Consider the following 13,609-nt stretch of genomic DNA (forward strand, 5'->3'; position numbering starts at 1 on the left):
GTCCAAAACCAACCGTAAGATGTGGTCTTGATGTTTCGAGAAGTTTCCTCTAGAAGCCAATCAGCAGCATCTTTTCTTGGAGCTGGCCACCCAAACTCTCCCTCTTCAGTGGTGGATGCATTGCGTAGAATGTCCAATGCTTCAGGCACTACTGGGCTCCTAAAAGATTTTGTTCATTTATTATCAGTGGATTCTAATTGAACATAATAATATTATGGCATGGCTATAGTGGTAGTATTCACGATTTTTAAGCAACGTCCAAAGAGTCTAGTTACTATTTAGGTAATTTTAAGCAATGTTTTAATTACCTGGCCATAACCAAAGCTAAAACAGAAGCTGCCAAAGCCGCTGGTGATGTCAAATTATGAAGATTCTTCTCTAAATAGTCTTGAGCCTTCTGGGCAACATTTGCGTCTACCTGTAAAAGTAAATGATACAATAAATTATTCTGATGTTAATCAGTAATTCTACTTTTTGTATTATCATACGTGATGAATGAAAATATTCTTACTCGATTCTCTACTCCAACTTCTAGCAACGCCACAAGTGTTTCTGCTGTCACTTCCACTCTTCTCTCCCAGTCTATTTCTTTTTGCGTCATATTTCCATTTTCATCATAGTAATAATATTCATTCACGTCTATTTCCGTCTCAGTACTATTATTCTTTTTAATTTCCACTGGATAATAGTCCACTTCATTATCAGCAGCCAGCGGTGTGAACGATCCATCTTGGTTTTGTCGTTTCTGAATCCAGGTTTTTATTGATTGTAGTAGGATTGGATCTATTGGGTAGTACGATTGGATTTTGTTCAAGATCTCTAGCATTTTGATGGTGGACAAGTGACTGGTTACTGCAGGGTGGTCGCTAAATGAATTATCGGGTTTCCGGAACGATAGCAGAATTTGTACCTGAAAATACGAATAATAAAATAAGTAAAATTCAAAATTATAATATTTTATTAAGTGTCTGTTAGTTGTTCAAACAATAATGATATTAATTATTTTTCAAACCTTTATAAATAATTTATTAAATGATACAATACCTGCTCAGGCAACTTCTTCAATATTCTTTCTCTTTCAGCATCGTCCACCAAATGTGGAATATGCTCCAGAGCCAGCAATGGTGCCAAGTTAGCTGAAGCCGCAGATAGTTGAGAGTCCCTCCAGACATCAGCATAGTCGGTGGAATCTGAGTGAGGACTGTATAAGGGGAGGTGTAGACCACCAGATACTAGGAGCGTCCCACTCGCACTTCCTGGAACTACGCCGTGAGGTAGCCCGAGTTCTAATACTTGTGAAAATCCAGCTTCTTCGTTGAAATTCCAAATCCTGAAAAGAGGAAAATATCTATCACTTTTGTTACTTAATCTTAATCAACGTTAAAAAAATAATTATTTTTCTTGCTGATATTCTAACTTTCCTACGTCCTAGATAATGAAATTTTATGAGTCAGTATTAGAAAGTATAATGCGTATGACGGAAATTAAACAGTAAAAACGTTTTATTGGACATTAAGAAACTTATAAATTACCGTGCCTACTCCACTATCAGTGATTACATTAACTCAATTCAATAGATACAACTTCACTTGTTCACAATCCTGAATTGAGTAAAATAACTCTGAATATTACGCGAGAAATCGTTTACTTTTTCGCGATGATTCGGAACAGTAAATATCAATATGGATCGACCGATGGTTTGATTCCAGCCTCGATAAATTTTTGTGAATATTTACTGAAAAAACTACATGAGAATAAGGGAAAAGTGGCAGTGGTAAGTTCATACATGCAATATTATTTTAAGATTGTGTGTTTATCACGTCTTATAGCCCAAGAAAATGTGATTTGACCTGATGACTACCTGCTGCACTTTTTTTTAAGTAAATAGAAGCTTGATAACCAAAGGTCGATTTTCCAGATAAATGGTATAACAGATGAGCGACTGATGTACGACGATATACTCCAAGGCTCAATGAATTTTGCCGTGTCCTTGACTCGTCTGGGGGTCGGCAAGGGTGACATGGTAGGGCTGGTCACGGAAAATCGTTCAGAGTTCTGGAGCTCCATCATAGGGACTATGTGCACAGGAGCTACTGCCAACCTTTTCAGTTCAACCGTTTCCGAAGGTACCTACGAATGTTATTATTGCTCGGCTCTGCTTTTGATCAAGGCCTCGATTGCGTCAAATAGTTTTCCCATTTTTGATATACAAACTTTGATCCTCTATTGACTGCTCCGGTGAAATTTAAAATTATGATTTCTTTAAAATATGATTATGACATTCTCAAAAAAGATTACGTGATATTATTGTTAAAATATATTTTTAAATCAGTTAATTATATCCTAAGATAACCTTTTATTAAAAAAATAATTTCAGACGAATTTAGCAAAGTAGTCAACGTATCAAAACCGAAAATTATGATCTGTTCACCAGACGGATACAAAACATTTGGAAAACTGATCAGAGGCCTACCGTTTGTAAAGATAATCATCTTATACGGTAGTAAGAGCACTCCTGACGTGCTTTTGTACAATGATTTGGCGACCATGATAGATGATGGACATAGAAGTGACGCGGCACTGAATTGTGACGTCACGGTGGATGAGTTTGTGCCTGCGGATGTGGCGGGGCAGAGCGATGTAGCAATCGTGCTGTACTCTTCTGGCACAACAGGTGTGCCCAAGGGCGTCATGGTGACGCACCTCAACTGTTTAATGGTGACGACGTATGTATTTTGTATTTAATTTTGCTTACTTCTGGTGAAAATATCTGGAGGCATATGACTTCATTACGGCATGGCCTCGTTATGGCATACCTGTAGCCCAGTATACAATTACTTTTAACGTGTTCTACTGATAGTATCCTTGTAACATACTTTACGACTTAGAATTTTATTAGATTTTAAAACCACAGAATTTGCACTATTTTGTAATTATTTTTTAATCTCTTTTTTTTACTTTTAGGACAGTCGTAACGGACTTAACTTATCTCAATGTAGGTTCTTGGTCACATGTATTTGGACTAACTTCTTACTTATCGTTGTTTGTAAATGGAAAAACTGCAGTTTTTTCAGGCCTGTTGCCAATGGATACAGATTTGTTTTTGAAAACAATTGAGAAGTACAAGGTAAGAAATTAAATTTTGTGACAATGTCGGTAATCCTACCGACTACACTTCTATAAATTGATTAACTATTACAATGACATGATCATCTTCAAAATCAAATTAAAATCAAATCAAACAACAAACATTTATTGTTGTTGTTTTACTGCAATTAATTGTTTCTTTAATCAGATAGGCATTGCGTGTGTAGCTCCATATATACTGGAAGAACTGATTAAGGCAGAACATTCGTGCGATACCAGCTCGCTTCAGCTTATAACAAGTGGTGCATCATCGTTGTATGAAGAAACCATACACGCTGCAAAGAGAAGGTATTGAATAGATTAACCAAAAGGATTACTTTCTACCATTCCGTAATATGAAAATGTCATTTGTACATATTTTGACTTTGATAGTAAGAATATTACCTATTTCTTCGGGAAATGTACGGTTCCCGCGAGTTTGACCAATTTCAGCCGACGGAGTCTGGTGAGGAGGAGAGAGATTCAAGAGAGTTGCGGGCGTTATCTAGTTCTTCATAATGTGCACTGTTGAATTTGTTAAATTTACTTCAAAGTTCAAAATTTTTATGTGCAACCACCGTCACTTGTTCACACCTTTGACAATAATCTTACACTTTTTTCTTTTTACTCACTGCTTTCTTCCAGGTTCCCCTCTGTTAAAGCCATACTGCAAGTCTACGGAATGACAGAGAGTGTATTGCCAGTGTTTCTAAATGTAAATGTAAACACCAACAAGATGAATAGTCTCGGTACTGTAACAGCTCACACTATTGTCAAGGTAAACAAAACCCAACAAAAAGATACTAGCGGACCTAACAAAAACCTTCTATATTTTAATGATGAATTGTCCTATAAAAATAGTTAAGAGAGGTTTACCTCTTTTAACTATTTAACTATTTTCGTCGGAACGAAAAATGAAACATTTTCTAGTATTCCACGTAAGGTTTAAAATTTTTCTCTCCACAAGAACATTTCTCCAACATTAACAAACACAATAAAAAAATTATTAAGAGTATCGGCTCAGGCATTCTCGAAATTAGCGCTTACCAATGCATTTGGTTCATTTTTATATAACATATTCATTTTGTATACACATAAAACGATATTTTTCGTTTATAGGTAGTAGACATTACTACAAGAGAGCCTTTGGGACCGAATGAAAAGGGCGAGATCTGTGTAAAAGGTCCGATGGTCATGAAGGGTTACATCGGTAAGGACCGAAGTGAAGACTTCGACAACGAAGACTTCTACAGGACCGGAGATGTTGGATATTACGACGAAGAAGGATACTTCTATATTGTGGACAGACTCAAAGAAATAATAAAGTACAAGGCACTTCAAGTGAGTTAAATAAAGTTTCAAGAAAACTGTAATGTGCACTAGTGACGAATGCACTTAGAAACGTATTCTTCTAAAGAAAGATATATATGTATATTTTATAGGAAGCCGTATTCTCATCCTATTGCAGAATTCTGCAATAGGAGGAAAGTAGCTTAATTTGAAGGAAAATCATCAAAATACATTCCAGGTGTCTCCAACGGAGGTGGAGGAGGTCCTTCTGCAGCACGAGGGGATTAGGAAAGCGGGGGTGGTGGGAGTGCCTGATGGAAACATGGGCGAGCTCCCTCGAGCTTACGTGGTTCCCCAACCGGGGGTAAAACTCGCTGAGCGAGAGGTTCAGGAATTTGTAGAAAAGCGGGTGAGTCTGTCAACTATCATAGTGACATTAAACTGTATTTGTTGCCTTGTGTAAGTTGATGCTACACTTACATACCTGTAAATATTAGGCAGCCAACCGCAAACTCCAAACTTTCAAAATGAGCTTGGCGCTCGCACACTTCCTTTTACCTGTATTCGAAAACCGACACCGACCCGTGTTTACTACAAGATATATCATCATCAGGGGAGACTAGCCTGGTAGGTATACATTTACGTGTATATTATGTTTGTACATAATATGGTTCGTAACGTAAATTTGGTGCACTGTAGAGCCTTATGGACCTGTTCCATTTGAGCTTCGTTAGCACATAAATAGGAAAATAAAGGTCAGTCAGTATTAGTCAGTCAGGTTTTTAAATAAAGGTCATGGTATGGTTATTTCTATCAGACACTTGGTATTAAAAGTTTTTTTAATAAAAATAATGATTTTTTTTCAGCTTTCATTTCGGAATCATCTTCGTGGCGGCGTGAAGTTTATCGAGAGTATTCCAAGGAATACCTTAGGTAAAATTTTGAGAATGGAACTGAGGAAAATGGTCGAATCAGAAAGTTAAATTATAAGAACGTAATAATTGATTTAATTGAAACGAATAAATATTCAATTAATCTACAATCACAACTTTGTATACTGAATTGTGCAAAGTTTTTTTTTAGTAGACCCAAATAAAAATAAAATAAAAAAGACAAAAGCGTGAGAGTAACACTGGGTATATAATAATTGTTACTTTCATGACCAACACGAATCTAATGATAGCTCTCAAGCCTTATTATATCAAGATTAAACAAGTGTACCACAGAAATATAATGTTGATTTAAAGGTAGACGGCGGCGCTGGACCTACTTTTGGTCGCGTTTATGTCATTCTCCTCCTCCCCGGGCTGTGGACGTGATTAGACGTGTAATTTGTGCAAGTTTTTGTAATTTTAAAACAATTTTTAATTAAAATATTTACTTAAGAAATTCAGTGAAGTACTAGGCGCACATAAAGTCCAGGAGGTGTATAAAAGCGTGTACGAAAAGGACAGCAATAGGAGCCCACCATAATTCTGCGAGCTGCTGCGGTCTGTTTACACTGTAAACGTCACATTAACGTGCGTATACGTCACTTACCTTGTTTGCTGTAATTCACAAGCGATAGCGTTTTCGTAAACGTAACACAATGCCACTATAACTCTCCCCGCCTTTGAATAAATCATTGAGCATGTCTGAGTCTGACATCAATAATTTGGCATCGACTTCTACGTCCATGTACTTATCGGAGTTTGGCCATGTCACTCAAAGAGACAACAAACGACGTCGAATTTCTGGCGAAAGTATACAAATTGAAACTGCAGATTTCCAAGCAATTATCCGAGAAGAATTGCAAGACATGATGACTGCTATACAACTGCAACAAAATGCCCGTCTAGATATAATTGAAAAACATGTCGCTGAAATTAAAGCCCAGAATGACACTACTCTGAAAACTAATCTTGATATTGAAAAATCTATCGAATTCGTGAATACAAAACTAGATGACCTGCAATCCACAATCCAGAACTTAGAAACCTAGCGTAAGAAAATTAATGAGAAAATTGCTAATATTGAAGATAAATGTGACACCTTGGAAAGGATTTCACGCAAGACCTGCATACAAATTAGGAATTTGGCACATTCGGCGGTGTTTTAAGTGTTAAATATTTTATAGCATTAAGTAGATTTTATTGCATTAGTGTACAAATCATTACCCATCATTATTATTACAGCTTGCCTACCTTCATACACTTGTACAATTTCAGACATACACATAAATTCCAAAAAGAGCTTCAGACACAGTTTTTAAGAATTATTCAGTACACCATGCCTGAAACATTTAATTTTCATGCTGACTATCTAACTTCATTTAAATTGAAATATAATGGATAATATTCAACTGCAAAATGATATAGACAGCTCCTCTAAAATTCCATGTAAATTAATTAATAATCTTAAACACGAAATTGAAAATTTTAAAATCGGTAAGAACTTAAATTAAACATCATCTCTTTTAATATCAGAAGCGTCAATAAAAATTAAGACAACTTCCTTATATTTCTTACTAGATTAGATATAGATATAGATGTGATCGTCCTATCAGAATGCTGGTGTAATGAGGATTCAGTTCCCCCTGTAATTGATGGATACGCTATGTCTAAGCCTTCGTTCAGACACGGCGGGAACCGCGCGATTTCAGAATCGCATGGAAATCGCGCGGGTCTTATTTGTATGAGTTATTAAGTAATCGTTCAGACAAACCCGCGCGGTTAATTAACCGCGCGGTTACCGCAACCCAACCGCCAGAAAATAGAACCGCGCTGCTCCCGCGCGTTTCTATTACTATGGAGTCTTTACTTCGTGTTCAGTTGCATTGCGGCTACCGCGCGGTTAGCCCGTCCACAGCTCCGCAATGGATCGTTTCGACACTGAACTATTTATTGATGAGGTGGAGAAGAGACCTGCAATATGGGATATTCAGTGTAATGATTATTCAAATAAAACAATCAAGAACCGAGCTTGGCAAGAGTTGGTGGAGATATTTGGAGATTGTGAAGACACGTTGGAAAAAAAGAATACTAGTCGGTCACTTAATACTTGATGCACCCAATATCGCCTTTTTCTTTTCTTTTTTTTAAGGAGCAACCACAGTAACACACACACTTCTTCGTCGACCTCCATTTTGAAACTGACGCTATACCCGCACGAAAATCGCATACCAACCGCGGTGTCTGATTAGCATCACAATTTTTGCGGTTTCAAACAGCGCGGTTCGTAAACGCGCGATTCCCGCATGTCTGAACGAAGGCTTATACTCAGCGTAGTTTTAATCAAAATTATGGTGTTATCATGTACATTCGCAATACCATAAATGCCTCAGTACGAGAAGTGGAACAAGACGAAGCCAATGGTTTAATGGCGAGTATAAGTAATACTACTATAATTGGAGTATACCGCCTCTATGGCTTTAAACATTTAAACGTTTTTCTAGATTCCCTGGACAAACTTTTGACCTCCACCAAACCCACCTCCACCTCCACCTCCACTAACACAAAATATAATACTTACTGGTAGTGTTGCCAGGTCCGATTTGTTTTCAGTCGGTACATGAGGTCAAGAAAATCGGGATTTAGGGTTGCAGATCGGGGCAAACAAAAAAACAAGGTGTTTTAAATTAGGGTTTAATTTATTGCATTCTATATTAATAGTGCAAGTTTAGTTTTATATTATCTATATCAAATATGTCTTTATTCTAAAACAAGTAGTCAGTCTTGCTTGCTGTATTAGTGAAAATTAAAAAATAAAGTCGTAAAGTCGTATATCTATAATTAATCGTTGTTCAAATTTTTTATTTACTATTTTATAATATTCTAATCTAAAGACACACAAAAGGCCCAAAACCACTTTAAAACGTTAACGAAATGGAAGAATGCAGATTGCCGAATGACCGACCGACCGACCGAATTGAGTATTGACCGATTGATTGAGTGACGTTCGCAATGCATACACACGTCTCAACTCTCTCACTCTTATCCATTACATTACGCTCATGCAATGCGAAGTGACGTGAAGCTGATGCCATTTTGAATTTGAAATAGTGATGTGATGAGTAAAAAATTAAAAACTACGCACCTACCTACTTAATTTTTTTTTATGATTTTCTTTTTCACTTTTTGATTTATCTGGATATTTGGCGTCCCGATTAGGTATAAATCGGGACGCGTCCCCAGACCCTTGAAAATCGGGACATCCCGCGCAAATCGGGACACCTGGCAACACTACTTACTGGTGACATTAATATTGACACTATTGACACTACAAATAGTAATAGCAGGGATTATTTAGAGATTATAGGCTCCCACGGTTTATACAAAGCCATTGAATACCCGACTCACGGGCGCACTTGCCTAGACCACTTCATGTGTAAACTAGTTCTAGATGCTCAATGCTACGTAATCGAAGCGGACATTACAGATCACTTTCCAATCGTACTGAGCATTTCACACCCTGACAAAGTGACAACAGCAAAATTAAAGTCTGCTACTAGAACCAAAAAGACTTTAATGCGCCAAAAATAGACTTTAATGCGCTAAAAATGCTATTGATGAAAAAGAGTGAAATCCTTTTCTAGCACTGGATGACCCAAATATTGCAGCAAAAATACTCACTGAAACTCTTCAAGATCTCGTGATACGATATACTTCCTCAACCACCTTTACTAAAAGAAAGATACCCCTAAAGCCCTGGATTACTCCAAGCATCATTAAGTGCCTTAAAATTAGAGATAAGATGCATAAAATATCCAAAAAGTATCCAGACAACGAACATCTAAAACAACAATATTTGAACTACCGCAATGTATGTAATCTGACTGTAAAAAACTTAAAAATAAACTATTATAGAGACAAATTTAATAAAAATACAAAAAATTTAAATCGCACCTGGGAAACTGTAAAAGAATTATGTAATTTAAAAAACACACGAACAATTGCTTCCTCCCTGCTAAAACTTGCACCATCTCCAACTGAATCACTTGATGTTGTTAACAATTATTTCACATCTATTGGTGGAAAACTAGCTTCTGACATCTAAACAAAAACTAGATCAAATGAATCCGATTTATAAACTCCGACTAAATAAGGGATCCCCATCACTGAACGTTAATTCTATGTCATTAACCCCCACAGATTTCAGGGAAATAGATAAGATAATTCTTAATCTAAAAAGTAATAGTGCTCCTGGAATAGACACTATATCTACCACAGTCCTAAGGAATTCACATAAAATTATATTCAGCCTGATTTCCCATCTCTGCAACCTGAGCTTTATTAATGCTACATTTCCTGATATATTTAAAAAAGCTGTCGTAATCCCAGTGTACAAGGGTGGCGGTATTGATTCTGTGTCAAACTATAGGCCTATATCATTACTTAGTACTATCAGTAAAATCATAGAAAAAACATTTAATACAAGGCTCATAAAATTCTTAGAAACTAAAAAACTGTTAGCAAGTTCTGAATTTGGCTTTCGATCGGGCAAATGTACTGAGGATGCAGTCTCAAAGTTCTCAGAAATAGTTACACAATCTCTTGATAGAGGCCAAAGATGTGTAGCTATATTTTTGGACCTCATAAAAGTGTTCGACACAGTTTCGATACCGCTACTGTTGGCAAAGCTGGAGAAGATGGGTATACGTGGGTTGCCGTTGGAATGGCTCCGAGACTATTTATCATTGAGAAGTCAAATTGTAAGAGTGGAGAAAGTCTATAGTTCCGATGCTAAAATAACCTATGGAATACCTCAGGGTAGCACCCTCGGGCCTACTCTTTTCTTGGTTTACGTGAACGAGTTATGCAAACTTAATATGGTCAGTGGTAATATACTCGCATTTGCGGATGATACTGTCTTAATATTTAAAGGATCATCATGGTCAGATGTTGAAAAATATGCAGAGGAAGGCCTCAGAACAGTAATAAAATGGCTAGATCAAAACTTACTAACTATTAATATACCTAAAACAAAATATATTTGCTTTAGGATTACTGCTGCTTCGAATCCACCAACAAATTTGAAAATTAAAGCCCACTCCTCCGTCTGTATTTCGGAACGTGACTGTGATTGTGCTACCGTATTGCAAACAGACAGTCATAAATACCTAGGGATTATAATAGACAAACACCTAAATTGGCGTCCACATATTACGGCATTGAGCAAGCGTCTACGTAAGCTTTTACCTATATTCAGGAATCTTCGTGACGCTGCTGAGTTCTCTCTTATAAAAAACGTTTATTATGCCCTTTGCCAATCGCTTCTGACATATTGTGTTACCGTTTGGGGTGGAGCCGCTGCCAGTCATCTCTTGGAGCTAGAACGAGCCCAACGAGCAATTATTAAGGTTATGACTCATAAGCCCAGAAAATATTCTACTCGTATAGAATTACTCAATCGTGAGACCCAACTTCTGACTGTGCGGCAATTATTTATACAGAACGCAGTGGTACGACACCATAAATATGTAGACCTCACACAATTACCCCTACATAAAAGACGCGTTAGGACTCCGACCATTACAATTAACACAATGTTTGCAAGACGTCAATTATCTATATAGATATTTCAACGATCACTATGAAATCCTAAAATTGAATAAATCTCGCCTTAAATTGTTAATAAAACAATCTCTTTTGTTGCTTAATTATTTACAAACTGAAAATATATTATCAAAATTAACGTAGACAAATTTGGATAAAAACCATTGTTACACTTACACTAATTCTTACATCACTAATCTAGCAACACTGTATCCGGTATAGGCCGGCAACGCACCTGCAGTTCTCCTGATGTTGCGAGTGTCCATGAACAGCGGTATTTGCTTTCCATCAGGTGACCCGTTTGCTCGTTTGCCCCTCTATTTCATAATAATAATTTAAAAAAAAACCCATTTCAACCATCACTAATTTAGTTTTAAGGAAAAAGTAAAAACATGTTAATATAACACAAAATATACTTACACTACTTATTATAATATACCTATTACATGTATAAAATCATCCACTACTTATTATTACTATATTTTGACCTGAAGCGTGGAGCTTGTAACTTGGACCACATGCAAAATCTTGATAAACAACAGCTGTAGAGGCAAATGTCTACTAACTTGTACTTACCCTCACATTTTTTAATATTTTTATATTTCATTAGTCATCTTACATTTTACGTGTAATTATTTAATATTATGTTAAGTAAATTTTTACCAAGTGTATTACTTTTGAAATATTGTGTCCATGTATGGGGTGGAGGGTTGATAGTCTGAGACACAGGAACTCCTAGTTCAGGCATCAACCCGCCTAAACGCTTACTGTAAAACTGTTACAAATAGTGTATTTTCTACTTTAAGGTGAGAAATAAATGATATTATTATTATTATTATTATTATTCTCAGTCTAAACATGACTAGAATTGAATGATGGTGTTTGATATTCTATTTGCCACCAGGTGCTGCTATGTAGCCTCAGGGTATATCGTGTCAAATAGGCACATTATCGTGACACATGACAGCAGTTTGACACGATAGACCCTAAGGCTACATAGCGGCACCTGGTGGCACAAATAGAATATCACACACCCTCATTGGCTTACGAGAAAATGAGGTAGGTATATCAACTATAGTAACCATTTTCTTCGATGCTATGTGCACGTTTTTTTTCAAATACTCCACAACTCACCTGAAATCTGCAGTGTCTCCCCACAGCGCGCTGAATCCGACGTACTTGATGCGGACGTCGGGCGTTAGAGGCCACACGAGCAGCCGCCGCTCCGCCGGCGCCGCCCCCCTCCCCACCGACAGCCGTCCCCCCTCCCACCACACCCACCACGCGCACCACAACCCGGAGCACTCCTCGTCGCTTTCAGTTTGCTCTGCGCTAGCGAGATGAACGTCGTAGCCTGGAAAGAGTTAGGCAGTTGGTTTTAGTGGGTAAGCCCGGCGCTTCTCGTCCCACATACCCCCGGGGTGCTTCAGCTTAACTGAAGCACACCCCCAACCCGGGGCACCCACAAAAGTTTTCCCTTGCGTATAAAAAAGGATTAAAATAATACGATGTATTTATAAATAACACGATGGTAAAATTAGTTATTAGTAAGGTTTGCAAATTGTGTCACTAACGCAACAAAAACTAAAAATAGATAAACGCTGCACCTTCGCCGAATAAAATCACAGTCTTAACAACGCCGTGTCCTAAATGCAATATTAATCTGATAGTATGCACCTATTATAATTATGGTGATATGTGCGGCTTCTTCCAGGACTTCATAAGCCTTTTATTCAATAGTCCAGATATCGGATCCTACCGTAGATTGCGCATTCAGGTCACACTTGAATTAATGGCTAGCCATTTATCGCTCTAAAGATACTTTAATCAACTCACCATGTCGTCCTTTAGCGATCCAAACTCTGCTCCTCTCGAACACGACTCGGTACATGTCATCGGAAGGTCCCTGTACCGCCGACAGGGCGACATGCGCGGCGCCCTCCGCTCGCAGCTCCAGCACAAGCCCCGCTCGGTTCCTTGGTGCCGCCACCCACTGCCACTCCCACGAACCACGAGAGGATACCGCTAGGTGCTCTGAAAATAAAATCAATTACTTGAGGTGATTAGTGATAAATTGATAATCCAAACTAAACTCTATAAACAATAACTGGAGTATTTTCTTGCTTTGTACACAAAATAGCTGATTTAGTTCGCCGTTTTTCATAAGCTAATTTATGATCACGAGCCTTATGTATTACGTAACGTAAACAAAACATGGATCATCCTGCTTTACAACATGATTTGTGGGAACATTATCAAAATCTATGTGACATTTATGTCTGTAAGTTATGTTTTGTCCATTTTATCACGTATCCAATGGGAAATAAATGTGTTTCTGCCTACGCTCAAATTTTCCTGATTTAGGAAAGTATATTATACTATAATCATGGACGTATAAAAATATAGTGTAGTTAAGGAAAGTAACGCGTAGGTAGATGCAACATCATTTTACATTTGAATGTCAATCGTGTTTGTAAACGTAATATGTGACACATTTATAAACATTACTATACGCTCGTATCGCTCCTGTTCGTTATTGTGTGTGAGTGTGCATACTGCATATTATGTGCCTTTGGGTGACTATCGCTCTATGTATATATAATAATTATTACTCCTATAGTTGATTGATCCTTGTTCAGAAGTGGGCGCTTTACATGCCA

The 13,609-nt window shown here is 37.4% G+C and overlaps 1 protein-coding gene across 2 annotated transcripts in view; it reads right to left on the bottom strand.

Moving 5' to 3' along the window:
• LOC121725790 (C3 and PZP-like alpha-2-macroglobulin domain-containing protein 8) overlaps positions 1-13,609 on the bottom strand; it is a 216,963-nt gene that overhangs the window by 5,145 nt on the left and 198,209 nt on the right. For both annotated transcript variants that reach the window (XM_042112911.1, XM_042112912.1), the window contains 6 exons: positions 12,786-12,983; positions 12,084-12,303; positions 1,045-1,330; positions 512-910; positions 309-418; positions 14-159 (listed from right to left, as the gene is read on the bottom strand). In XM_042112911.1, the coding sequence (XP_041968845.1) occupies positions 14-159; positions 309-418; positions 512-910; positions 1,045-1,330; positions 12,084-12,303; positions 12,786-12,983 (1,359 nt within the window). The remainder of the gene's footprint in view (positions 1-13; positions 160-308; positions 419-511; positions 911-1,044; positions 1,331-12,083; positions 12,304-12,785; positions 12,984-13,609) is intronic.

The sequence above is a fragment of the Aricia agestis genome, chromosome 3 (assembly GCF_905147365.1).
Source record: "Aricia agestis chromosome 3, ilAriAges1.1, whole genome shotgun sequence".
NCBI classification, from domain to species: domain Eukaryota; kingdom Metazoa; phylum Arthropoda; class Insecta; order Lepidoptera; family Lycaenidae; genus Aricia; species Aricia agestis.